The sequence below is a fragment of the Leucopleurus acutus genome (genome assembly GCF_964270905.1).
Source record: "Leucopleurus acutus genome assembly, chromosome: 13".
In the NCBI taxonomy this organism is placed as follows: domain Eukaryota; kingdom Metazoa; phylum Chordata; class Mammalia; order Artiodactyla; family Delphinidae; genus Leucopleurus; species Leucopleurus acutus.
This window is the reverse complement of record NC_139155.1, coordinates 87,051,324-87,079,160: the sequence shown is the minus strand read 5'-3', so window position 1 is coordinate 87,079,160 and position 27,837 is coordinate 87,051,324. Positions and strand designations below refer to the sequence as shown.

Below are 27,837 nucleotides of genomic sequence, written 5' to 3'. Positions count from 1 at the left end.
TTTAAAAACCTCTCTGCGGTCACACTCCTGCACTCCGGCACCACCGCTAGCAGAAGCAAGTCTCCCGCCGGGGCAGGCTTCCGGGGCGGAACCGGAAGTCCCGGCGGGCGACACGGCGGGCTCGCCCAATAGGGACGCTCGCGGGGCGGGCCGAGAAGGCTGGCGAGCCTAGTATCGCGAGAAGGGCGGCAGCGGCGGCAGAGCCGGGCTGAGCCCAGCGCAGTGGAGCGGCTGGTGAGCTGTGGGGCGCATGGCGGGCGCAGGCGACGAGCGGACGCCGCTGCTGGGAGCGCGGCGGCCGGCGTTCGAGGGCCGGCGCGCGGCGTGCGCGGCTGTGCTGCTGACGGAGCTGCTGGAGCGCGCCGCCTTCTACGGCGTCACGGCCAACCTGGTGCTGTTCCTCAACGGCACGGCGTTCGGCTGGGAGGGCGCGCAGGCCAGCCAGGCGCTGCTGCTCTTCATGGGCCTCACCTACCTGGTGTCGCCGTTCGGGGGCTGGCTCGCCGACGCGCGACTCGGCCGGGCGCGCGCCATCCTGCTCAGCCTGGCGCTCTACTTACTCGGCATGCTGGCCTTCCCGCTGCTGGCCGCGCCTGCCACTCGCACGGCGCTCTGCGGGGCCCCCCGCCCCACGCGCCTCCGCAACTGCTCGGCGCAGCCGTGTGCCGACGCGCCTGACCGCTACTGCGCGCCCGCCGCGCTGTCAGCGCTCGCGCTCGTGGGCCTGGGCGTGGGCGCCGTCAAGGCCAACATCACGCCCTTCGGCGCCGACCAGGTGAGGGCCGCGCAGGTGCGGGGCGAGGGGGCGGGGTCGCCCGCGGACCAGGAAACCCAAGTACCGTGGGGGACCGCGCAGGGTGGGCGCTGGCGCGCGGGGGCAGCAGACCGAGGGGCCTCCTTTTTTTAAGAGGGGGCCTTTAGGAGTTGGGGGGGGCTTTAGGAGTTGAGACCTGGGGGAGAGCAGAGCGGTTTCTGGACTGGGCCTCTGCAAGTGCAAAGGCCCTGGGGCCCGAAGAGCGGGATGTTGCAGCTACCGTGGCAGTCGTGTTGCAGTACAGAACACATCAGTGTACCAAGTCTGTACGTACTGTACGCCTTAAACTTCTGGCAGGTTATGCGACAAGTATGTTTCAAACAAAAGAAGAAGTGGGAACAGGGGTGGCAGGCAGGTGCTTCGTGATGTGAAGCTTTGTAAAGAGTTTGAGGTCTGTTTTGAATACAGTAGGGAGCCTTTTTGGGGGTTTGAGCAGGGGTAATGTGATCTGATTTATGTTTCTAAAAAATTCAGTCTCTGTAGGGCGTGGGCCTGGCAGCTGTGGCCTGCCAGCCAAATCTGGTCTACTTCCTGTTTTTGGAGGGCCCACAAGCTAAGAATAAGACTGGTACTTAGTTTTTTGAACGATAGGAAAAAAGTAAAAAGAATATTTTTGTGGCAAATGAAAATGATAGGAAACTCAAATTTCAGCTTCCACAAATAAAGCTTTATTGGAACACAGCCCTGGACCTTCCTGGTCACATATGCTGTGGCCGCTTTCACAATATGGTAGCAGCATCAAGTAGTTGTGACAGACTGAACGTCACTTAAAACTTAAACTATTTACACCCTGCCCCTTCACAGAAAAAGTTTGCGGATGTCAGGTATAGAGACTAGGTTGTGTGGGAAGTGCTGACAGCAGACAGATCAGGCAGGAGTCTGTTTCACTGGCCAGGTGAGAGATGAGAGGTTTGGACTAGGACGGGGGCAGTGGACACGGAGTGAAGTGGTCGATTCAGGATAAGTTATGGAGGTAGAGGGGCCGGGATTGCTGGTGGATCTTACGCAAGCAACAGGGAAGATAACTCCTGGGTTTTTGCGCTAAGTAGCCATGTGATTGCGAACATTTACGGAGGGCTTACTGTGCATCAGGCCGCGTGCCGAGTACTTTGTCAGAGTTCATAGGACTCCTCTGCTGTTACCGTGCCCATTTTACAGATGACGAAACTGGGGCTTGAGAGGTTAAATCATTTGCCCAGTGATACAGAGCTAGTCGTGACTGAGCCAGGGTGCAAGAGCCTGGCCTCTGCATCTGAACTTTAATTACCCCTGTGAAAGGCGACGCCTTATAATGATGTTGGAAATACTAGTTGCCTAATGTCCTGAATTCTTCACTTCCTTCTCTGCACCGTGGAATGTGGTTTCCATACGTGAACTCATTTGAATCTCATGTGAATCTCATACCCATGTTTTAAATGAGAAAATGGAGGTGCAAAAAGATTTATTTCTTTTGTTGTCCTATAGGTAGTGAGCGGTCAAGCCAGGGTTTAGGTGCAGGTCTGATTTCTTAATGTGTCCTTTAACTGAGATGGGCATTCTGTGACGGCTTTGGCCTTTGGGGTGCCGGCAGCTCACAGGCCAACCGCGAAGGCACAGGACTGGGATTACCCATCTTTAAAGGCCAGACCACAGGACTAAAGTGCGCCCTGAGTGTTTAGGTTGTGCCCCGTACTGTACCGAGCGCTCTTCCTATGCGATCTTATCTAACACCTTGCAACAATTTATATCCCGAATTGTCCCTGTTTTACAGTAAACGGAGGCTTGGGTGGTTTGACCTACCCAGGTCCACAGCACGTGAGTGGAGGAGCTGGGTTTAAACCCGGAAAGTCTGACTTAAAAATTCCTGCTCTCCAGTAGATAATAGACGATTAATATTCCTGAAAAGAATGAGTGATTCTGTAGAGGTTCTCTAGAAGGCACGACAGAATTTGCGCTCTTTTGATGTGTAATTAGATGTGGACCTTAAAAAGAAACGTGCTCTTCTGCAAGAGAACTGACCTCATCGTCTCTAACGTGACACTGCCATGGACAAAGGAGAGCCACTCTATATTTAAGGATATCAGAGAGACTTGACAGCCAAACACAACATGTGCTTCATGATTGGGGCCCAGCTTTTCTAAAAGCCATTTATTGGGACGATTGTGATAACTTGATTATAGACCACATATTAGATAAAGTTGCGTTGGTGTTAATTTTCTTAGGTGTGATAATGGTTTGTGTTATGTAGAAGAATGGCCTTATTTTTAGGAGATTCATGATGAAATCTTTGGGGTGAAATAATGATGCTGTAACTTATTTTTAAATGGTTCAGCCCAAAGAGTACTTCATATCTATACAGAAAAAGAACTCAGGCTGTAAACGAAGGCTATAGAAGTGTATGCTTTACTATTCTTTCAACTTTTCTGTATGTTTAAAATTTTTTTTACTAAAAAGTTAAGGGGATGTCCATCAACTGATGGGTGGATAAAGCACGTGTGCTCTCTCCGTACCGTGAAATATCCTTCAGCAGTAAAAAGGGATGAAGTACTTTCTTCAACGTGGATGCACCTTGAAAACATCATGCCCCTGAAAGATGCCAGGCACAGAACACGGCATGTTATGTGATTCCATTTATATGAGATGTCCAGAATAGACAGGTCCACAAAGACGAGGAGGTTAGTGGTTGCCAGGAGTCAGGAGAGGGGAAAGGGAAGCTACTGTAAGAGGAAGTTTCTTTTTGGTGTGACAAGACATGTGGAATTGGATAGAGGAGACGGTTGCACATCTGTGAGTAGACCGAAAACCACTGAGTGGTACATTTCAACAGGGTGAATTTTTTATTATGAGAATTGTATCTCAGTGAAAAAAACATGTAAGAGGAAAATATTAGTAGCCTTCCGCCAAGGTGCTTGCTGTGTGCCAGGTGCTTGCTGGTCTTTGAAGGGGATTTGAGAGGCGTCCCCGAGAGGTGCCGCACGGCTTGCGGGATTATACATTTGTATATTCTTTTTCAGATTCTCTTTCTTTATAGGTTATACAAGATATTGAATATAGTTCCCTGTGCTACACAGTAGGACCTTGTTGGTTATTTTATATATAGTAGTGTGTTACCTATTAATCCCAAGTTCCCAATGTATCCCTCCCCCAGCTCTCCCCTTTGGTAACCATAAGATTGTTTTCTATGTCTGTGAGTCTGTTTTGGAAATAAGTTCATTTGTGTCATATTTTAGATTCCACATATAAGTGATATCATATGGTATTTGTCTTTGTCTGACTGACTTCGCTTTGTATGATCATCTCTAGGTCCATCCATGTTGCTGCAAATGGCACTACTTCATTCTTTTTTATGGTTGAGTAATACTTTGAAGGTACCTTTATGCTTCTCTATCACTGACGCCTTTGTCTGCGATACAGGGCCTCTAGGAGGCCCTCTGAGTGAGAGATGAATGGGGTCATGCTGTGCAGCCCTGAGAAGGAGGCCTTAGCTGACTTTTGAAGGAAGATGCACACCAGAGTCCGGGGGTGATGCTGATGTAAATCATGTCAGCCCCGTCTTTTCCCCCGAGGGATTAACCTTCCTCAAAGGTCACAGTCATTCTAAATGGATGGCTCCTGTAGTTGAAGGAGTGAACTGAAAGAACTCTTTTTTACAGACAAAGAGAGCAAAGATACATTTTTTCTAGAGGGGAAAAAAAGAGTTACGCTGTTATGTGTTTAAAGGAATTTTTCCAAATCAGCCAACTGTCTGACTCACTCCCCAGGATCCTGTTCCTTTAACTGCACTTCTCTGAGTTGACCGCAGCAGTGTCTTTTGACCGGTCATATGATGGTCCCGTTTACCCTTGGTTGGGTAGGGCTGGAGGCAGGTGTACAGATGGTGACGTAATGTGACCCACATGAAGTGCGGGTGTCAGTCCAGGGCATGGAGGCATGTGACTTGCGGTTTATAGGAGCCAGCAGGCTCCTGTAAGAAAATTACTGCTATGTGGTTATTTAGGGTCTAGTGATAGGCTTAGGTTCCTGAAGTAATTTTAGTGAATTACACTTGGAAGTTCAAATAAGTCGACTGCCAAGTTTACCAGATGTGTGCTGTGCCACTATAGATACTGGGAAGGGCCGATATATAGTTCAGTTAAAACGTATATTGTCTGCTTTTTTTTTTAAATTTTTTTAAAATTTATTTATTTTTGGCTGCGTTGGGTCTTCGTTGCTGCGCACGGGCTTTCTCTAGCTGCGGCGAGCGGGGGCTACTCTTTGTTGCGGTGCGCGGTCCTCTCACTGCGGTGGCCTCTCCCGCTGTGGAACACGGGCTCCAGGCTCACGAGCTTCAGTAGTTGTGACATGCGGGCTCAGTAGTTGTGGCTCGCAGGCTCTAGAGCACAGGCTCAGTAGTTGTGGCTCGCAGGCTCTAGGCGCACAGGCATCATTAGTTGTGGCTCGCAGGCTCTAGAGCACGGGCTCAGTAGTTGTAACTTGCAGGCTCTAGAGCACGGGCTTAGTAGTTGTGGCACGTGGGCTCAGTAGTTGTGGCTCACGGGCTTTAGAGCACGGGCTCAGTAGTTGTGGCTCATGGGCTCTAGAGCACAGGCTCAGTAATTGTGGCACACAGGCTTAGTTGCTCCGCGGCATGTGGGATCTTCCCGGACCAGGGCTCGAACCCGTGTCCCCTGCATCGGTAGGCGGATTCTCAACCACTGCGCCACCAGGGAAGCCCCTGCATTAACTTTAGATATTATGTTTACTGGCCCCCTTTTAAGCTTGCCCCCCTCCCTAATTACTTGCTTTTATATCTTTAGTTAAATTTTCTCTGTAACCGTGTCTGCTTACAGTTTTTTCTTCCCTCTGGTCTGTTTCCAGGATAGCATGAATATTTGAGTCCATTTTTGTGACATTTAAACGCACTGTGGGGACTTCCCTGGCGCTCCAGTGGTTAGGACTCCGCGCTTCCACTGCCCGGGGGCCCGGGTTCGATCCCTCGTCGGGGTAGTAAGATCCTGTAAGCGGCATGGCGCAGCCAAAAATGATAAAAAAAAAAAAAAAACGCGTTGTGTTCTCATGGAGAGCTGTCTTAGAAATGTAAGGCATCCTCCGTACAGATCGTTTATTCAGTGATCATGCCAGTGTTTGGTCCAGGACCTCTGCTCCCTTCTGACGTGCGGGGGCCAAGTTTAAGCTCCTCCTCCTGCTGCGGCTTATTTAAAACTCAGATTTTCAGTTTGAGACGGGGGTTACCAGATAATTACTTCAGGCATATTATTTGTTATCACAATATCCATGTTTAATCATTTTGGATTAAATTTTTTTGGAGGAACAAACGATTTTGACTGTATATTTACACCTGTACTTTAATCTTAAAAAGTAGAGGTTAAAGTGTCATATTGCATAATATGACTGCTAAAAAGGTAGTTTCTGTGCATCACAACTGGTTGTTTAGGCCCCCATTGAAAACCTCCTCTCTTACTTAGGAAAGGAGATTGCTCTGTGGATCAGAATTCAGATCTGTTACTGGACCAGGAATTGTCCAGCCTTTTCACAACCTGTAACTTAAGGACGAGACAACAGAAGTTCCCAACACATAACACCTGACAGTCTTTGTACATGGTCCATTGTCAGCCTTTAGCTAATAAAGTTTGTTTAAACCTCTTATGAGGTGAAACTGGCTAGGAATGACTCTGGCTGGTGCAGAGCACATTCTCGTGGTGTCCACGCAGATGTGAGAAGCCATCCTCGGAGGGACGTCACGGGGTGCCCACCCCACACGGACTGTCCCTGCCAGGACGGGCTCCGGCTGGGCAGGTCTTGTGGACAGTGCGCACCTGGAACTCGCTTGTGTTCCCTGGTGCTTGTGTTTGTCTGCGTTGAGGAAATCAGTGATTTTTGCGCCTTCCAGGGATCTCTGTCCTTATCAGAACTTCTCCTGATTCCATTGAGAGGCTTCCTGGTCTAAAAATGGCATGCGGTTTTAGTTTGTCTGTAATTTTCCCCTAGTTCCAGATTTATCAAGGCGTGGAGCTATATGGCTATGAGTAGAAGTCCTCTGGAAAGTTGTTTAAAATGCAGATTCCTGGGCCCCAACCCCAGAGATGGTGATTGGGTAGTCCTGGAACGTGGGTCCTGTGAATCTGTATTTTTAAGGAGCATGCCAGGCGTTTCCAAAGCAGGTGGTCCACGGGAGATACTTGGAGAAACTCTCTAGGATTTGTTGGATCTAAGTAGAGTTAAGAGAAACACTACCCAGAATCTGCAGTAATTAAAAGCATAAAAGATACATTTTTTTGGCAGGTTGTATCTGTAAACACCATTTTGATTGATTGGCTACATTTCTGGACTTTTTGGCTGCGTCTTGTGGGATCTTAGTTCCCCGACCAGGGATGGAACCTGGGCCCGGGCAGCGAAAGTGCAGAGTTCTAACCATTGGACCGCCAGGGAATTCCCATGTGCTGCCTCTCTTAAAGGCTGTGGTGACAACAGTAATTGATATAAAGATATAGTAATATATGAAAACATCGTATATGTTTTTCATCCTTGAGGATGATCACACGTTTTTAAGTCTTTTTCCTCCCGGTTATTTTAGGTTAAAGATCGCGGTCCAGAAGCCACGAGAAGATTTTTTAATTGGTTTTATTGGAGCATTAATCTGGGAGCAATCGTTTCTCTGGGGGGCATTGCCTACATTCAGCAGAACGTGAGCTTTGTCACCGGCTACACCATCCCCGCTGTCTGCATCGGAGTGGCTTTTGTGGCCTTCCTCTGCGGCCAGACCTTCTTCATCACCAAGCCGCCCGATGGCAGCGCCTTCACTGACGTGTTCAGGATCCTGGTGTATTCGTGCTGCCCCCAGAAGCAAATCAGGGAACGCAGTCCTAGTGGGTGAGCACTTTATTCTCATCACAGGCTCAGTTTTCCACGTGACTTACCAACCGTCATAAATAAAGTGCTGGCTTATGTCTGTCCTGTGCTCACCGTGGAGGGGGACACGGGGCTGAGGTTGCAATGTCTCACGCCAGCTGCAGGAGGCGAGTGTGAGGTACTTTGTCTCCATCTTAAAGACAGACCGGCGGCCTCCCTCCTGGGCTCGCGCTTTTCATTTCTGATCTGCACGTTGGCCTTCCTCCCACTGCTGGTGTAAGATGGAGGTTCCCGACTACGCAGTCGTGTAAAGGTGATAAAAGACAGAACCTTGCCAAGGGCATCGAAGAGTCAGTGTACTACTTGATGCATTCCTTTGAATGAGAAACCAAGCAGTCACTTACGTGGTCGCTGCCTGTCTGTGCTCCTTAAGCAGGAAGCTGCTGTGCGGGTTCCCGTGGCCCGTCCCCCAGGGGTCACTGCAGCCGCTCTTTGAGAAGGGCAGGAGAGCAGAACTGAGATGCAGGTAGGGTAACTCCGTCATCCCCTTTGCCGGGGACTTCCCGGTTTTAGCACCATATGCCCATGACCTGAGGTCTTAAAGCCCAGAGTCCCGGGGCCCGGGGAGTCCTGGGCAAACTGTGGCGGAATGTCAGTCACCCTAGATGCAGATTAATGAAGAAAAGTCCAGAACTTAGCTCAAAAAGAGACTTCAGAATTTTTTTTGTTGTTACTTTTTGATGTAACAACAACCTGTAGTAAAATACGTCCCTTTTGCCTATACAGTTCTGGGAATTGTGACAGATGCCATCATGTAACCAGAGTGCATTCAGGATACAGAGTATGTCCATCCTCCCAGAAAAGTCCCCAGGACCCTTTGGAGTTGAGCCTCTTGGAATATTTTGATTGAGGCCGGTGTTGAGATGGGCGCTCAGTCCCTGAGCCGGAGGTTGACGTCCTGCAGGAACCTTCTGCAGGCCGACCCCGCGTCTGTCTGCCCCCTCTTGGCTTGTCTGCGTGTGTCTAATTTATGTCCTTGGAGCCATAACAGCTGTCTGATGTTCCCGTACCAAAGCAGCTCTATGGCCCTGCCCCTTCGCTCCCGGCTAAACGTCTCTAGCTGCTTCAGCTGTCCCCGTGCGGAATTCCGGCACAGCTAACCACCCCAGTGCCCTGGAATTCTAGTGGGTCAGTGTGGCATTCAGACTCATAATTCAGAACTGCAGCTGGTGGGACCACACTAAAGAATTTTTAACAGTTGAAGCCTCATTGCCTCAGCAGCAAGCAGTAGTGCTTTACCGGGGCCTCATTTTAATTAGGCAGAAGCAGGGTTTCAGATCCTAGATGTTTAGGCTACAGATTGAATGCCATTAGCAAAATATACTGTTAAATTTTCGGTGTGTCTGTGTGGGTGGTACCTAGTAGACAGTTCTGCGAGAGAACACCATTGCTTTGTGGACACTTGGGTTTTAATGCACACGTGGCATGGCGAAGTCAGTTTGGACTTAGGAATCTGTTTTCCCTTTAGATTGGTTTTTGAAGTCTTCCTTGGCACAATTAGAAAAGGACCAGCTTGCAGAAAAGTTGATGGTCTAGAGAATTCTCCAGCTGTGCTCTCTTTACGCACAGGTTAGGGCTGTATGACCTTGGGCAGGTTTATGACCTTGTAAAGCCTTCTTTTCCTTCTCGTGCAGTGGGAAAGGACCCCTCTCATAGGATCAGTGTGAGGCCTCAGTGAGCTAATAAGAGCCCGGTTAACGCTAACTAACTGATGAGGATGCTTTTGTGGAAGGTCACATCGTCAAGTTACCATCATCACCAGAAGCATCGCCCCTTCCCCTCTCGGCTCTTCCTTCACGGAAGAGCTGGTGGCTTCCCTGAGAGCCTCCCTCCCAGTCACACTGGTGTAATAGTAAAGCAGCTCGGGTTTGTAACCGTCGGTGTGGTCGTCAAGTCTTGACGTTTGATAAATGACCTAATTTAAAATCCAAACAGTCCAGCACAGTAATTTTTTCAGATGCTCACCCAGTCATGCAGCCGACGTAGTTGTCATCAGCTTCGGATGAAACTGCGGGCCTTCCTCAGCACAGTGGGGCTGGTGGCCAGGGTGACAACGCTGGGGGTGAGGTCAGCCACCTTTCAGACGGTGAGGGGCGATCCTATCATGTCTCCTAGTCTCAAGAAAAGGATGGTGGCTACAGTCTCACTCTGGCTAGGAAGTCCTTCTGCCAGCTGTGTCCATGTGTCCCAGTGTTGAGGAATAATCTAGGTAGCTGTACTGGGTGGGGACCATTAGTAGGTAGCAGAATGGAGTTGGAGCAAATTCAGCACAGCAAGCTGGTTTCCTACCTCCAAACTTAATTTGTTACCAAATAATTGATTTCTGGGGGTGGAAGAAAACTAATTCCTTCATTTTATTTCCCAAAGTGAAGGCATTGGAGTCTTTCAGCAATCTTCTAAACACAGTCTGTTTGATTCATGTAAGATGTCTCATGGAGGGCCATTCCCGGAAGATAAAGTGGAAGATGTGAAAGCCCTTGTCAAGATTGTCCCCGTTTTCTTGGCTTTGATACCTTACTGGACAGTGTATTTTCAAGTGAGTGGTGACATTCAGGTTTCATTTCCTCTGTCTCCCCGTGAACGCCCCCCGGCACTCGTTTTGGCCATCACTGAAGTGCGCAGGGTTCCTGGCTTTCTTTGTCACGAGTCTTCAGGGTCTCGGAATCTTGTTTTTAGTTATGGACTCCTTTTTGCTGATTGAAATGTTTTGAAAACCTTAAAACGAAGCTAAGAATGGGGATGCTTCTGTTTTTCCAGACCCCACCTTTTAATATGGTTTCTCATTGGGATAATGGTTACTTCTTTTTCAAAGTTCATCTCCAGACAACTTTTATGGTGACCAAGTAGTTGACCCGTGTTTTCAAACCTGAGCGTTGCAAGTCTCAGCGCGGTGTAGTCTGGGGGAGGGCGCACGCTGCGAGTGAGTGACAGCCGTGCTCATGTAATGACAGCTGCTTTCTACACCCAGATGCAGACGACGTATGTTTTACAAAGTCTTCATTTGAAGATTCCAGAAATTTCCAGTATTACAACCAATCCTCATACGGTGAGAACAGCTGAAATGATCTGAAAATTGTCTTTGGGGGTTTACGTGACAAATGGATTCCTTCTACCAATGGTAGATACTTTGTAATGACAGCAGTTAGCTTGAACTAAAAGCATTCCTTGAATGTTGAAATGGAATTTGAATGGAATGTTGAAATGGAATGTTTGCTTATTTCTGAGACTGTTTCCCATTGGTTATGTCCTTTGCTAGATTAAGTTGACTCCTGACGTTAACATTTTACCTGATTCTTCTTTCCCCCGAGAAAGCACAGAAAAACAAACGCAAATCCCTTTAGAAGTGGAAGCCTTTTCTCAGTACCAGTGTCTTGAGACAGACTATTTTCCTAGGAGGTTATACTTTATACAAATGAACTTCTTTTTTTTTTTTTTTTTTTTTTTTTTTTTTGCGGTACGCGGGCCTCTCACTGTTGTGGCCTCTCCCGTTGCGGAGCACAGGCTCCGGACGCGCAGGCTCAGCGGCCATGGCTCACGGGCCCAGCCACTCCGCGGCATGTGGGATCTTCCCGGACCGGGGCACGAACCCGTGTCCCCTGCATCGGCAGGCGGACTCTCAACCACTGCGCCACCAGGGAAGCCCTGATGAACTATTCTTGAAATAAGCTTTTCCCATTTAGATGTTAGTTGTCAGATGCGTGAGTGCTGACACTGCAGAAAAATAAGCAGGTGTCTTCTGTGTTTCCCGCTTCCAGTTTCCGGCAGCCTGGCTAACCATGTTCGATGCTGTGCTCATCCTTCTGTTAATTCCCTTGAAAGATAAACTGGTGGATCCCATCTTGAGAAGAAACGGGCTGCTCCCATCGTCCTTGAAAAGGATCGCGGTGGGCATGTTCTTTGTGATGTGCTCGGCCTTCGCAGCAGGTGAGAAGCCGTTTCCGGTTCCGGTTGTGGGTGATGTGGAATGTGGCCACATGCCACGTGGCACTCAGGAAGTGTGTGTACTTCAAGAGGACATATATGGGTTATTCTAACCCTGACTGGTGTTTGTTTTCTAGTTTTTCATTTATGAAGCTTAAGCGTTTTTTCCTAAGGACTTGTCTGGGTTTTGTTTTGTTTTGGTTTGTTTTTTTTAGAACTATAACCAGTGAAATGCTCTGGAAAGTGACTTTTGGGTTGAATCAAAGAAGGCTTGTTGTCTCCTAGTGATTTAGATTTTAGACAACTGTTAACTGCCGTGTAGATGAAACTTCATAAATTAAAGGTGTTAAATAATCCTCAGAGCTGTGATTCTTAATGTCAGGTCCATTAATCAGCTTTATATACCCTGAACCCTTTGCACTTTTATGTAAAATTTTACGTGCATCTTCCTGGAGAGAAAGGTTGTTTTGTTTTGTTTTGTTTTTAAATCAAATACAGGTTTGTAACCAGCCTCCATCCCCCAGAAAAAAAAGAAAGAGGTTAAGAACTAATGCCTGAGTATTCCAGCACCTTCTGGGGGCTCCATTCTGTTTGCATAATTCTTAGATTCTGAAGCATAAGCTGAAATATCGTGTGCTGATAAAGCTGAGCTGTTGCTGACTTTCTCACCTTGCTTTGGAGCTCTTCCTTCATTAATATTTGAAAATGATTGAACAGTGAGATAGCTTACCTATATAACAAGACAAGAAAAGCTGCTTTCCTGAATCACCTATATGTCATCTCTGTCATGAGGAATATAATGTTAAGCACTGCTGAGATGGAATCTAATATTCTCCGACAGTGCTTCACAGCAGCCTCCATCCACTCTCGCCAGGGTGAACACAGTACTAAATGTAGTACTATCTATTGATATAGTACTCAATAGATTTAAAGAAATGAGTCCCTAGGCTTAAGAATTCTGTATTCCAGACACTGGGACATCTTAGGAGACAGTTATGTTTTTTCTTAATCAAATAGGTAATTAAAGGGAGGGCGTGTCTGAATGAAGCTTCTGCTGTGTGCTTGCTGTGTGATTCGTTTCTCTTCCAGTCCTGTGCACATGGGGAGGTAAGGCAGAGCAGACGAGAGCTGGATTACAGCGGGGCTCTGATTGCAGGTCTCGTGCCGCAGAATCGGTGATGGGCAGAGCCGCTGTGCGGGGGTGGTGCCGAGTGCCTGCCGTGGGCCCGGCTTCTTCCTGGGCTGGGGAGCCCCCTCTCTGTGCCACGACCAGCCATTCACACCCCTTGGAAAGGAGGCCTTGTCCTCTCCCTGTGGGAAAGGGGAGGCTGCTGGTTCCCCAGGCATTTTCTAGCAGACTCCGGCCTTGGTTCCTCTAATACCGTCTTGTCTTCCAGTTTCATTTATGGCTGAATAGCTTCTCCGGGCTGCCCTGAGAACCCCAGGGGCTTCCCGGTGGTTTCTTTGCCTGTTTACGTGGGAAACGACAGCAGACAGGTGACTGTTGTCCAGCGGGGCAGGCAGTGCTGTCTTAAAAGTGCGGGCCGTGCCGGCAGTTCACTTCCTGCTCAGCAGGTCGGGCTGTCGTCAGGTGGCCACGGGCACCTGCAGAGAGGCAGGTGCTCTGCACTGTGTGACCACGGCCGCTCTGAACTTCAGCATCTGAATTGATCACTTACACGCGGAAAACACCGCTGAGGCTGGTGTCCTAAAGAGGCGCTCTTTGCTGAGTGGCCAGAAGTTGGGAAGGAGCTTAATGGCCACTGGTTTCAAGAGTTTAAATACCTGGCACCTGGACTTAAGCACAATTTATTAAATTTAATGTAAGCAGTAACTGGTGTTTCGTGCCGTTTCATTTCCAGCTCCAGTGAATATTATTTAATTGGAACATTAAAGACCTTTGAATACAGACCTAAAATCATTACAGCAAACCAAAGTTTTAATAGAAAAGAGACTATTTTGCCTTTTAGCTTACTACCTTTAACCATGATAAATCAGGATCTTGCATTTAGTACCATCCCTGCCGGTAATAATTCTTTCTTTAAATTTTCTTAGATGAGAATCAGGCATGTCCAAGTGGTTTCTTCTAGTCTGCTTGAGAAAAAAAGAGGTGTGTTAATTTGTCAGATTTCCTTGCCCCTTAAAACTTGTGTGTGTTCTTAATTTACAAACATCATAGATGCTCACTGGAGAAAAGGGCACCTTAGAAACATAAAGGAGAAAATAAAAAGCAACTGTAATTTCCCCAGACATGCTCGTTCCTGGGATGGTGTGTATCTGTCTAATCCCGTTTGTGTGTCTCTGCATACATACACACACACCTTCTGTGTTTTTGCGAAAATGAGATACTGATGTGTAAGCAGATTTGAGCCTGATTAAGGAATACTAAGTGTAAGGAAACCATAAAAATATAATAAAAGCTACGCTTGTTACTATTGGGGGGTAGAAAGATCCCCCAAATACAGATGAGCCATCTCCCCTCATTTCCCCCTTCCTCCTCCTTTTCCTTCTCTCTCTCTCTCTCATACACCCAGATTTAAGCACTCATAATTCCACCAGGGGCTTCCAAGGAAATCCTCTACCACCATTCTGCAAGTGCATGGGAAAAATTAAGTATGATGTGATGTGTGTGTGCGTTTATACTTCGTCACCTGCTTTAATAAAAAAAACAAACCTAAAATATCCTTCCTCCGTGTCAAACATTCACGTGCAATCCTTTGTTGTTGGGTGTCGAGGATTCTAGTTTTCACGGTACGGTAATCACTGCAGTGAAATTGCTTTACTTCTCGAATCCCTGGAAGTGTAATCACTGCATCCTTGTTTGATGTGTGTACATGACAGAGTTACCTTCCGTCATCCCAGGCTGACGGTACCCATCCGTGTGCCTCACGGTCTGCTCTTCCACCCGGCTGTGCCGTGGATGCCCTATTACCACAGCGGTTTTTAGGCAGGAGTCTGTGCCCGGACTTCAGGGCATGGAGAGCATCCTGGAATGGAGACAGAATCATCTGAGTGCCTTTTTCTTGGGTCATAGCTTTCGTTAGGAAGGAGTTCAGAGCCACTGGTCTACAGCACTTTTTTAAAAACTGTTATCAGGGCTTCCCTGGTGGCGCAGTGGTTGGGAGTCCGCCTGCCGAGGCAGGGGACGCGGGTTCGTGCCTCGGTCAGGGAGGATCTGGAGCCTGTGCTCCGCAATGTGAGAGACCACAACGGTGAGAGGCCCGCGTACTGCAAAAACAAACAAACAAACAAACTTATCACAGAGTCAATCCACGGTCCTTAAAAGTTAAAAATACATAGATAGAAGTGCGAGGTGACCTAAATTTACTCCTAATCCCACCATCCAGTGATGACGCCTACACCTGTGTTTATATCTTCCTAGAATATTTTATTACAGCTAAATTGTTCTTTTTTAAACAACAGAAATGGAACAAACTATTCACAGTTTATAAGCTATTTTTATATACTATATATAATACATACCATTTTTCCAAGTCAATTACAAATTTAAATTATAGTTTTTGACAATGACGTAATATTCCATTTTGGGCTGTACTATCAGTTTTTAAAACCAGTCCTCTTATTAAACATGAGGGTTGATTCCAGTCTGTCCTACTTGAAGCAGTGCTGTGTGCACACCCTGACACGTCCGCACGTGTGTGCTCATCTCGTGTGAAAGGGCCAGAACAGCGTGCCAATGCGAGTCTGATCTCACCGTGCCCTTGTCACACTGATTATTGTGTCCTGTTAATCTTCTCTTATCTGAAGGGTTACAGCATTCTGTATCTTTAATGTGTACTAGGAGTGATCTTAAGACTTTTTCCCAAAATGTGTCAGACATTCTATTCTGTGTACGGTTGGTGTGTTGTGACCAGTTTTCTTGTGGGTTTTTCTTGTAATAGAGTGTAGATTGTCACTACTCAGAATTTTATCTCATTTTACGAATATTTTTCCCATTTTTTTCACTTTCCCTTTAATTTTGTTTGTGACATCTCGTGAAGTCTTATGTGCTTCTTCGTTTAGGTCCTGTACATTTTACGTTAGGTTTATTCCTAACTGCTTTTATGCATTTTGGTTTCTCACCTAGGAGATTTTTTAAAATTCTGAGTTTCAGTGAATTATTTTCAGATGGTTGCTCGTCTTGAAGTGAACATAGTTTCTTTTCCTGCCTTCTTTAGAAAAAGAAGGCATTTATTGTTTATTCAGGCCACACTGCCCGGCTTGTGGGACCTTAGTTCCCCGACCAGGGACTGAGCCCGGGCCTGGGCAGTGAGAGCACTGAGTTCTAACCCCGGGCCGTCGGGGAGTCCCGTTTTCCTGCCTTCCTGCCGCGCCTCCCTGTGTCTCTCCTTGTTTGGCAGGGTGGCCCGGCTTTCTCCAAGGCTGCTGGTGGTGACGGATGACCCCCTTTATCCCTGACTTCGACGAGCGCACCTTCAGCCCCTCGCTGTGGAAGGTTCACTCCCACCTCTGAGTCTGCATACGTATTCCTGACGATGTTACGTATCTAAGCTTTATTTCAAGTTTGTATTTTTTGGCAGAAGTGGATGTTGAGTTTCTCTCGAACATCTTAGTTTGGTTTTCGGGACGATTGCATGCCCTCCTTACTCCCCCCCCCCGCCTTTGGCTGCTCATGGTTTTTATTTATTGTAACATCTGGTATTTAACTGTTCCTGAATTTCTAAAATACACCCTGTTTGTTAAAAGGTCTGATTGGAATCTGCTAATTCCAGTCTGCTCAATAATCTGCTTTTATTGAGCGACTGTGCGTCTCTTTCTAACCCATATCAGTCTGGTTTGGTGTCAGGGTTATACAGCTTCATAAAAGGTGTTGGTAAACTCCCTATTTCTTTTCTTTTTTAAAAAAATAAATTTATTTATTTTTGGCTGTGCTGGGTCTTCGTTGCTACACGTGGGCTTTCTGTAGTTGCGACGAGTGGGGGCTACTCTTCATTACGGTGCGCGGGCTTCTCATTGCAGTGGCTTCTCTTGTAGTGGAGCACGGACTCTAGGTGCACGGGCTTCAGTAGTTGTGGCACTTGGGTTCTAGGTGCGGCTCGTGGGCTCTAGGTGCATGGGCTTCAGTAGTTGTGGCTCACAGGCTCTAGAGCGCAGGCTCAGTAGTTGTGGCACGTGGGCTCAGTAGTTGTGGCTCACGGGCTCTACAGCGCAGGCTCAGTAGTTGTGGTGCACGGGCTTAGTTGTCCCGTGGCCTGTGGGATCTTCCCGGACCAGGGCTCGAACCTGTGTCCCCTGCATTGGCAGGCAGATTCTTAACCACTGTGCCACCAGGGAAGTCCAAACTCCCTATTTCTGAAGGCAGGGAGTATTTTAACAGGATGAGAATTATCTGTGTGCTCCCAGGAAGTTCCAAGTCTTTGCCTAGAAAATCATATGAGTACATCCTCTCTGAAAGGAAATGTAACTTTTCCATCTTTCTCTCAGTTTTGTACAGATCTTGTTTTTTCTTGAATCACTTAAGCTTTTTATTTTTTTAATGTCCCTAGTAAATCATTTATTGAGTTTTAGAAAAATTGTTAGAGTGGAGATAAAAATAGTGTTTTAAATAAATCTGATGTGTTTCCTTCCTCATTTCTAGTTTCCCTTTTTTATGTGCTCTTTTTTTATTAGGCTTGCCAAGACTGTATTTTATAATTTTTCCTTAGACGTCTGTCTTGAATTTATCATTTGATTGTTTTTATGTTTTCTAAGTAGAGAATTTAAGATATTAATTTCTATTACCTTTGGTTTGTTTTGTGGGGTTTTTCTTCTCATTTCTTGAGTTAAATTCTTCACGTGTTTTTGTTCTTTCTTGCTTAACAGTAAAAACCATGTAATGGCATGAATTGGCCTGTTACTGTTGCTTTACCAGGGTCTCCTGTACTCTGATTTGTTGTAGTGTGTTTTTTATCCCTACGAATATTGAAACTATGTTTTTTATTTTCTTTTTGATCCAAGAGAAATTTTACAGAAGTTTTTTTCATTTCATAATATTGATGCTTTTGTTTTTCCATTTGTTAATGAAAAAGCTTTAATTGAGGAGCTGGGAAAGATCCTGGCTTTATAATTCTGTACTGTGGACTTCAAGGCTTCCGTTTTGGCCAGTGTTACTTTCTAAAAACGTTCGTGGGGTGCCACATAGGATGGCTCGCAGGTTGTCCTACCGTCAGCTGAGTGGGTCAGATCCCTTGTAGCAAGAGCCCTGAAGTCCAGTGCTGCCAGGGGCCTGGGATCACGGCGATGGCCTGTGTCCAGGGATGCTGTGGTCTGGGCGGGGCCCATTAGAACAGAGCCCCGCGAGGGCACAGGTGTTAAGTGTCCATAAAGTTCGGGACCTGGGTCTGCCCTTGGGCCTCCGGTGCAACCAGTTGCCCGGCAAAGCCTCATCTTTCCATCTGCTCGCTCTGGTGAGGACCGAGAGGGTTCCTGGGTCTCAGAGCCTCGCTGCGTTCCTAGCAGATGACGACGTTTCACTCACGAAGGTCTGTGGCTTGTGTCGTCCCTGGGGAGGGCACGCGCCGTCCTCGGGCAGTAGCGCTGTGGCGGGAGGCGCACACGGGGACCCTAAGGCCCGGCGGAAGCCCAGCTCACACCCCGACGGTCTCTGAGGCCGGCGCCCCTGTCTCTGCCCAGCTGCTGGCTCCGGCTTGCTTCTCCTGGGCTTGCTGCGGGCACGGGGCCGTGCACCTGACCTTCAGCGTGTTCTCTTGGTGCCCGTGCGCTGTGGTTGTCACGCCTCCCTTCTCGGTGACTCTGCTCGTCCTCTCCCTCACTCAGACCTTTGCCACTTTACGCTTTAGTTCTTGCCTCGCCCGCAGCGATGGGTTTTCTTTCGTTTTGACGTGATGTGAGTCCGTGTCTTTAACTGAAGAGTTTGGCCCGTCGATGGCTGTGGCGCTCTCCCAGCATCGGCCCTTACGTTGGTCTGTGCCGGTGCTCCTGGGCCCGTCCGTCAGGAGCTCTGCGGGCTGTGCAGCCCCTGCGTCGTCTGGAGGGCTCGCCCTCTCCCTCGGCCTCTGTTCTCTGCGCTGTCCGGCCATCCGTCCCACCAGAGAGGAGCTTCAGTGATTTCTCACATTCTTGTCTCTTGGGGCTCGACCCTCGTTATTTGTGTCCCCCTTGCCAGCGCCCCTTCGTTTCCGTTACTGTTCACCCCCAGTCCTCACGGAGTCGTGCTTTCCTAACTAATAAGAGCGCAGAACAGATCCCGTCCGACAATTTACTTCCGTTCTCTGCCAGGCCTTGCAGAAGTACTAAATCCGTGTATCGTCCCCACCAGTACTGCCCCATCACGCGCACGTGTGCGCACACGCACACGCATGCGCACACACAGGCAGACACACACATGCACACACACACACGTGCACACACAGAGAGACGCACACACACACAGAGACACACAGAGACACAGACACATGCACACACACGCACGCACACGCACAGACACGCACACACATAGACACACACAAACACATGCACACACAGGCAGCCACACACACACACACGCACACACACACACACACACGCACTGTCTTCAGCCTCTCTTGCCTTTCCTGTGGAGGACAAGAGTCTTCTCCAGCTTCAATATTTATTCCCTTAAAACAGGCTGAGTGGGTGCTTCCCCCTCTGCTCTTGGATTGGACGGAGTCCTTCCAGCTAGAGGGTCGGTGGCCAGCACAGCGCAGTGATCTTCCGGTCTCAGGGCAGTGGCCCCGGGCTGGCTGGAGCTCGGCCCACGCAGAGGAAGCCCACAGTGCTTTATCCTGTGCGTTGAAGGTGCTCCAACCAGGCTGACGCCACGGCCCCCTTGGTGCTGCCCGCTGCCCTGCCAGGGAGCAGAGCTGTCGCTGTGGACAGGGCCCTCAATGCCATCACCAGCGTCCTGATAACCGCTGGGCCGAGCTGCACGCGCCCCTTTCCAGAGCAGCAGGCACTCTGCAGTGACCGCTCTGCACGCCTGGGCCCGCTCTGTGTTTCTCAGTCGCAGGACGGGTGTGAAGGTCGACTCACCTCTGGGAGGTCTCTCTTTCCCTTGGCCCTTTGATGTGTTTTCTCTTTGTTTGCACATTTCATTTGAGGTATGTTGTGGGCTGCAGATTACAGAGTTTGTCTTTCATCCCGTCAGTCATACCCTGGTCCTTTCTCATGCTCAGGTTTTGAAAGGAATATTTTTAATATATTCCGTTGTCCTCTACGCAGACTCCTGTCCTTCCTCATACGGTTTTAAATCCGTAAGCTTTTACATATACATTAGATATTATGGCCCATTATTTCATCTGCAGTTAGAACCCTTTAAAAACACAATCTAGCGACACCTTTACCTTGAGAAGTCGGTCCCACACGTTGTTTCAAGCTTTATATTGACCTGCTTATGTTTTGTTTTGTGGAGAGTAGCTGTTTCTGTCTTGCTTATCTTCCCATGTCTTTCCGCCCCGCGAGACAGATGACCGACGACCCAGTGAGGTCTTGTGCTGCTGAGGGCAGAGGGTGGTTCGAAGAGTCCGGGTTACAGTCGTCCCGCTTATCCCTGGGTTTGCTTTCCGTGGTCAGTGACCCCACGGTCAACGGTGGTCCGAAAATACCCACAGTACAATGAGATATTTAGAGAGAGGGGAAGACCACCTTCACGTAACTTTTATTACAGTGTATTGTTATAATTGTTCTATTTTATTATTAGTTACTGTTGTCAATCTCTTACTGTGCCTGATTTATAGATTAAACTTTATCAGAGGTATGTGTGTGCAGGAAAAAACATAGTATATGTAGGATGTGGAACTGTCCTGGGCTTCAGGCATCCCCTGGGGGTTTTGAACGTATCCCCCAGAGAGAAGGGGGGACCACTGTACTTTGCTGATAAGGTTAAGCCCGCCTGCACAAGGAAACTGGCATTAGTAGTAGTCGTGGTAGTTGTAATAGTGATGACGATCAGTGAATCAGCTTAAATCTGTTCCCTTGAGGGGAAAAACATCTCCAAATTCATTACCTTCTGATAAGTAAATAGCACGAGTAACCTTTTTATTGCAGGACTGTTTAGCTCTCCCCTGCTCCCCCTTTTAAGAGAAATGAAAGGTGTTTAGGTGAGCAGTCCAGAGATTTGAGGATTGCGTTAACCACGTTGAACACTGGTTTTATAGGGCACTGCAGGGCGCCCCCATGAAGTGTGGGTTATATGACCTCTGTTTCTTAGTAACCTACCTCGGAAGCTGAAAGTAGGGAGATTCCTGAGGTCGGGGGGTTCTGGGGGAAGCTATGTTATCGGGCATTATCCTTTCATCTATTTCTCAGAATCATCAACAGACATCTTGTACCAAGCATCTAGTTTTTTACTTTAATTGCAAATGTTAATGAACAAATGCTCATAACCTACTTATGAATTGTAGGGATTTTGGAAAGCAAACGGCTGGACCTCGTGAAGGAGAAGACCATTAACCAGACCATTGGAAATGTCGTTTACTATGCTGCGGATTTGCCAATCTGGTGGCAGGTCCCTCAGTACGTGCTGATTGGCGTCAGTGAAATATTTGCGAGCATCGCAGGTGAGGTTCCTTCCTGTCGGGGCGTCCGCGTCCAGTCCTGTCTCAGCACGATAAAGCCCGTGCTGTTTCCTTCTTTGTTAGGCCGCGTCAAGACGGAAACAGCACAGTGCTTGGTGGGTGCTGGTGGGCAGTTGTGGTGCGGAATGTGAATTGGTGAGGAAAGAGCAATGCTACGGCTGAGGCTCTCCTTTCTTGGTGTAAAAGGATCCCCAGAACATCAACATGAAGTTCATCTACCGTAGAGGGTCAACAGGAGAGAGGATAGAAGAAGGAAGACCCCCGTAAGGGCTACCTGGCAGTTGCTAATAACCACGCCCTGCAGTCCCGCCGCCACGGCCGGGCCTCGGGCGTCCCTCACTGCCTGGCCCTCAGTGTCTCCGTTCAGATTTATAAGGAAGCAAACCTAATTTTTAAAACCTGTTCTCACAGGCCTCTCTTCCCTATTGGTGAGATCATGTGGTGGCATGTGGACAAGTAAATTCCGTGCAGGCCTGTTCCCAGCTGCTGGGAGCGAGGGAAGGAGAAAATGAGTGATGCCCAGAGCGGTGGGGCTGGGAGGCCGGCACTTTTCACCTCTCCTGCCTCCTACAGCGCTCACGCGGACTGGCTAATGAACTTGTGGAGGGAATGAGTCGCACCGGGTGGCCCGTCCTTTAGAGCACAGTGCAGATCTCCACGTCTGCTTATTACAGTGGTGATTCGGTTTATAGATGCACCTGCTGAAGCTGTTCTAAAAGACCTGGCCTTTCAGATAGAAATCCTGAGTAGATTTCCCCATTTTAGTGTAAGTACTTTGTTTGCAAACTCCCGTTAGTTAAGAATGTAGGCAAATTTTGCTTCCTCAAACTCTTTCTTTCCATGAGGAACGAGAAATTCCAAGAGCTGACAAGTCACATGCCGCCTTCAAGTGTGAAGGCGGGAGGTGACTGGCCACCTCGCGGAGTTCTAGGGGCTGTGACAGCAGCAGGCGAGCAACCAGCCTGGGTGCTGTCTCAGAGCCGCGCCCCAGAGCCCGGGTGTCCGAGCGCAGCGGCGCGGGCGCCCTGCTCCCCTCCCGAAACGCCCTCCTTTTCTTCCCCAGGCCTGGAATTCGCGTACTCGGCCGCCCCCAAGTCCATGCAGAGTGCCATCATGGGCCTGTTTTTCTTCTTCTCTGGCGTCGGGTCCTTCGTGGGCTCAGGCCTGTTGGCACTGGTGTCCCTCAAGGCCATCGGGTGGATGAGCAGCCACACGGACTTCGGTAAGTCCCCCTCGCGGCCCCTTCCCGCCGTCGGCAGTGACCAGCGCCCAGTCCTCGGGCCGCGTGGGGCGCCCGGGACCAGACGGTCAGCGTCGCTGGGCTGCCCCGGGGGCCCCCGGCTGCTCCCTGCGCGCCGCCAGACCACCCGCCTGCCCTCGTTTACCCACGTCCCTGATGGTCTCCTGGGGACGGGTGGGCCTCTCCTGCCCCAGGTCGGCCTCCAGCAGCAGCTCTGTGGCTGCTGTTTTCTCGGCGCGTCTGTGATGAGTAGACTGACCCTCCCACCTTCAGGTCCAGCACTAGTTTTATTTTATTATGAGGCAAATAAAATCTGTATCACAAATTTCCCTTCATTTATCAGGTTGGCCAGAAAGTTTGTTCGGTTTTAAGTAAAGCCACGTTTTCATTTTCATGAAGAACTTTATTGAACAACATGTTCACTGACCTAACGAACTTTTTGGCCAACCCAGTATCTTATTTTCGTATTTTTTTTCTTTTCCTGACGGTACCTTTTAATTTCCTGCTGTTAAAAAAAAAGATAATAAGTTGCCTTGTTAAAAACAAGTACGACTCACTATCACTCCTAATGGGGTTTTACAGCTAATGCCAGTAGGTGGCAGCTTGCGCAGAATCACTCCCGAGAGATGAAAGCTTTGCTGTTTCCACATCGATGTAGCCTTTAAGCAGACCCGGGAGGTGCAGGTGTGCTGCTTCTTCGTATGTCGTACCAGTAAAAACCACCATATTGCTTTTCCTTGTATAGGCGTGTGGCGTTTGCCGTCCCCTGTAGAAGGAGCAGCAGGTGTGATCCCAGATTTTGTGGCTTCTCTGTGCTCAGTACCCCCTGGGTACTGAGCCACTTCTAGGTTCTAAATCCCCTTGAAAATCTGCTGAAAGCTTAGAGACTGTTCTCCAGAAATTGCAGAATTCCAAAAGCCCTCCCATGATTCAGTTAAAATTCCCGTCTTGAGGGGGGCGTTTCGGCCCAGAGACCCCTGATGCAGCTTCCAGAAACTGGGGCCCCTGCTGCCCCCGGGCACCACTGGTGATGTGTCCAGCTGGTCCAGCTGTGAGAGCCAGTGGTGTGCGCGGCAGGCCCTCCTGGCTGTGCTGAGGGGGGCTGTGCTCATTACTCCTGCCCCTCGGAGGGCAAGTCCGGTTACACAGGGTTCTGGGAGTTCTCCTGTGCTCTTGGTGTCACGTAATCTGTTTTGTACGTGTGACAGACCTCCTTCAAAGAAAGACTTGTTATCGGGACCACACCTCGGTAGTTCTTGAGATCTAGATTCTGTTTTTTTACTTACATGTGTATCTTAAAGGATCGATTGGTTTCTGTCATTCTCATTGCTTTCCAGTGATTTAATCCATCCCTCCCCCTGCAGCCGTTACTAATTTAATAACTGGTAGTTTACCTGTCACTCATCCTTTACTTCTGACAGGTAATTTTAAAACTTTTCATTGTGGGGTTTATGTCCGGTATTGATGCACGTGGCACACGTGGACAGATGTTGGACCTGGATTCTGTTCGTTGTGTTATTTTCACGAAAGAGAAGTACCTTGTCGTGTGTCCTGGATCGGCTGCCGTGTCCAGGAGTGCAGGGTGGCCTCTCCTTGTTTTCCCTCCAGTCCCTCTGCCCGGAGCCCCATGTCCAGTGAGGTGAGAGGACGTGGCAGGTCGGCTCCCGCGTGGTTAGGGGCAGGTGGCTGTCACGGGCGGTGGTTTGGAGAGAGAATGGGACAGGTGACACCTCCTCCTCGCCGCCCCCACATCCTTGTTTCTGTAGGAGGAGCAGCAGGTGTGATCCCAGATTTCACGGCTTCTCTGTGTCCTGGGCTCTCCCCGGCTCTGCCTTTCGGCAGGTCCTGCCTGCATTAGGGCTCCGGCGGCAGTGGGGCTGGCTCAGCGTTTCCTGACTGACACGTGGGTAACTTGCTGTCAGGTTCCAGGACCACGTCTGAAGGAAGAGTCCCCAGATTCTCCCCTCGTTGTTTCCTTCTCACCCTGTCCTGCCCCAGGCCTGCTTGTCCTCGTTACTATTATTATTTAGACTGGGGATCACGTCCGTACTGTGAAGGGCACTGGTCTTAAGTGCACAGCCTGGTGTGCATTTCGTCCAGATCAAAATGCAGGACGTGGAAGGGTTCCTTCTGTCCTTTCTGACTTAAGCCCCCGGCAAGATGAACTCTGTTCTGAGGTCGGCCCTGCTGAGTCCTGTGGCCTCTCTCGTCCGTGGCCGTGGCCTTTCACTCAGCACTGCGTTCTCAGAGTCATCCCAGTGATCGGTTCTTCGTTATTGCTGCGGAGTATCCGCCGTACAAATAAGTCAGAATTCATTTATCTGTTCTGCTGCGTGTGGGTGTTCGTGGTGTCTCCAGTTTGAGGCTGTTGCAAATAAAGCAGCTGGGAATGTTCTTGTGCACATGTTTGGGGGACACATGAAGCTTGTTTATTGGGGCCCAGGAGTCAGTCTTATCAAATAGGAAGCACCCAGAGTTTACCGTGTTTACATGCGATTACCTTCTGTCTGTGAAGAGGCCCAAGAAAGTACAGGGTGATCACTTTTAGGTGGTGGGCCCAGTTCTGCAAACCCTTCCTAACGCCAGACTGCGACGGGCCCTGGCAGGGAAGACACGGCGCACGGTTTGCTCGGCCTGCCGGCTTTGAGCTTTGGAAGTTGTAAATGACTTTTAGTTTGGGGAGATTGATGTTTCAGAGCTGGCACTGCAAATGGCGTGCGTGGTGTTTCGACGACAGCCGCGCCGAGGCGGCACCAAGCAGCACTGCCGCGCTGGCGTCTGCAAACCAGGGTCCAGGGGGCGGGATCTCTGTGTCCAGGGTGGAGGCCACCCACAACAGGACCAAACCACTGTTTCCACCTCTGACCACTGTTGAGTAACACAGTCTAAACCACTGTTTCCAACTCCGACCGCTGTTGAGTAGATAACACGGTCTGGTAGGAATTCTAGGTAGTGCTGGATCTCTTCCCAGAGCAGCAAACATAGGAAATCACTGTCTTCTACAGCCCGAAGGAGTGAGAATTCTTTAAAAACGTGTGAGTGCTTATTATACAAACGTGTATTATATCTGTTCATTAGTTCTGTTAAATAAAAGCAGTGTTAAACGTCCGATTTTAATGAGTATATGTTCAGATAGAAAAAGGAAGTTGCAGAATAACCCAGCTTGACCGAGACCTTCAGAGGAAAGGAAGTCTGGCGTTTTAAATAAGCCAATGGGAGATGCTTTTGAAGCCGGTCAGAGAGCACAGCAGCTTTCCTAAGATGCCAGCGTCCTCCAGAGACGCTGCTGACGCGCCGCCCCTGTCTGCCCCTCTGTTCGGCAGTGTGCCCGGCCCTTTCCAGTGGGTGACCAGCAGCGTCAGCGGTAGACCGTCCAGGGTTGCGGCGACGCCGTCTTTGTTGGGAGCCGGGGTGGCGTGCTGTGTGCGGCCCCGGCGTCCCCTCCACACAGCCCTGCGTCTCCATGTCGCGTGGCCGCTGCTCAGGGGACAGACGGCAGCTTTACAGCCCTGGTGGCCCCGGACCTACGTGTGGTCTGGGGCTCCTAATGGGGCCCCGTGAAGAGGAGGCGGCCGCGTGGCCCGGGTGCTGTCTCCACATTTGACAGGCAGGGAACCTGGGCCCAGAGACCAAGACGCTGGGGTTTGAGCCTCCTTGGTGGAGCTCCGCGGTCCATGCCCTTAACCTCCGCCGCCTCGGCATTGATCAGGCACTGAACGGAGCCTTGCACATAGGACGCCTTGCGTGGTGCTCGGGCCAGAGTCGGCCATTCAGTGTGTCCGCTCTTAGGGTTAAAGTGGGTGCCTGTGTATCAGCCTGCAGCCTGAACTTTTTAAGGAGAAACATGAAAAGCAAGCTTGTGCCTTCCCCTAGCGCGGGGAGTGTGTGTTCAGCCGTCTGTCCCGGCCTGTGACGGTACTTCGTTTGATGTCAGGTGACGACACGGGAGTCCAGCACTCACACCTGACGTGCCGTCCAGGCTGCGTCCTGGCCCGACGCGCGGTCTTGGCGCGTGTGCAGACTGTAGACCCAGGCGAGGAGGGCCGTCCGCCGCAGGATCTGACGTGGAGACGGTGGGGGCCCCTCATCGTGTGGGGGCAGGAGGCCCCAGCCCGGAGCCCGTGTTGAGACGCAGCTGACTCACAGTGGCTTTGGAAACAAAGCACTTGTGTAGTTTGAATTAGGGGTAGGATTCTTTTCTCTCTTTCTTGTTTTCCTTTTTTAATGACCACAGTTAAATGTCGCCCTGACCTTCGTAGGAACCAAGTTAAATAAGTAAAACCTTTTCAACGCTCTCTAAGTGCAGCCTCCGTGCTGCTCTCTTTCCTTGTCTCTAGGCAACATCAACGGCTGCTATCTGAACTATTACTTTTTTCTTCTGGCCGCTATTCAAGGCGCTACCCTCCTGCTCTTCCTTATTGTTTCCGTGAAATACGACCTGCAGCGGCCGAGAGCAAACGGCACGCCCGCCGGCAGGAGGACCTGATGCTCCTGCAGCCCGTCAGGTCTGTTGGACGGACAGATGGACAGATGGATCCGTGGGAAGGTGCTCTGGGGGCTCGCAGAGCAAACGGCTGACTTCCCTAAAACTTGCGTGGTGCCGGGGTTGGTTCCCTCTTTTCCACCCGCGGCCTAGGTAAGTGCCTTCCTGCGGTTGAGCCCTGCCGAAGGCCCCCGGGCGCCCTGCCGCCGGTTTCCCCTCTGACAGACACCTGCTGCCGCGGGTACAAAGTCTCGGGAGACGACACCCGTGCTGGTTGGCGTCCCGGTATTTTAAACACATCTCATCCTCTCCTTCCCACAAAACACGCTCTCACTTTCTCTTCTTCTGATGAATAAACATGTGTTTATATTGAGGAAGGGAGGGTTTGTTAAGAAATGAAAGCGTGGTCAAGTGCTGGCGAGGTTTTAAAGAAAAGTCCCGCTGATGGTTTCTCTCATGAGCCGCAGATCCCGCCCGTGCGGGTCCTCGGCGCAGGCTGGTGGTGAGTGTGTTCTGTCTGCTGCTTCACGTAGTGCCGAGTTCTCAAACCATCGCCACTGCTCTCTTGTTGCTCTTTCCTTAAGAGCACGATGTTTCATTAAAACCTATTTAAGACTGTGTGTTCCGTCTCAGCCTGCAGAGCAGCCTAACGCGTGTTTTAACCCTGCCTGGTCAGTCCTTGTGTACAATTTCATTCTGGTACCGTCGAGACTGAAGACCCTCCATGGTGGGTGGAAGGAAACCCCTCTTCCGAGCAGCACCGCTGTGATTGGAGGCCGTTGGCAGCGCTCGTTGCGGGCCGGGGCTGTCCACAGTCACCGACGCTGGTCGCACTGTTCTCCGTGACATGGGGGTTCGCATTTTGTCTAATAAACCGTTGTCTATTTGTTGCTGTATTTTTGGTGTAATTTTATTATAAAAAGCACCTCGAATATGA

General features: G+C 49.5%; 1 protein-coding gene across 1 annotated transcript; it reads left to right on the top strand.

The window, feature by feature from the left end:
• The first annotated feature begins 233 nt into the window (after positions 1 to 233).
• Positions 234 to 27,837, top strand: SLC15A4 (solute carrier family 15 member 4). Its single transcript, XM_082853309.1, has 8 exons — positions 234 to 775; positions 7,368 to 7,663; positions 10,070 to 10,238; positions 10,671 to 10,748; positions 11,458 to 11,626; positions 21,004 to 21,159; positions 22,241 to 22,399; positions 26,755 to 27,837. Exons 1-8 carry the CDS (start codon positions 251 to 253, stop codon positions 26,901 to 26,903), a joined length of 1,701 nt encoding a protein of 566 aa, XP_082709435.1. The 5' UTR covers positions 234 to 250; the 3' UTR covers positions 26,904 to 27,837.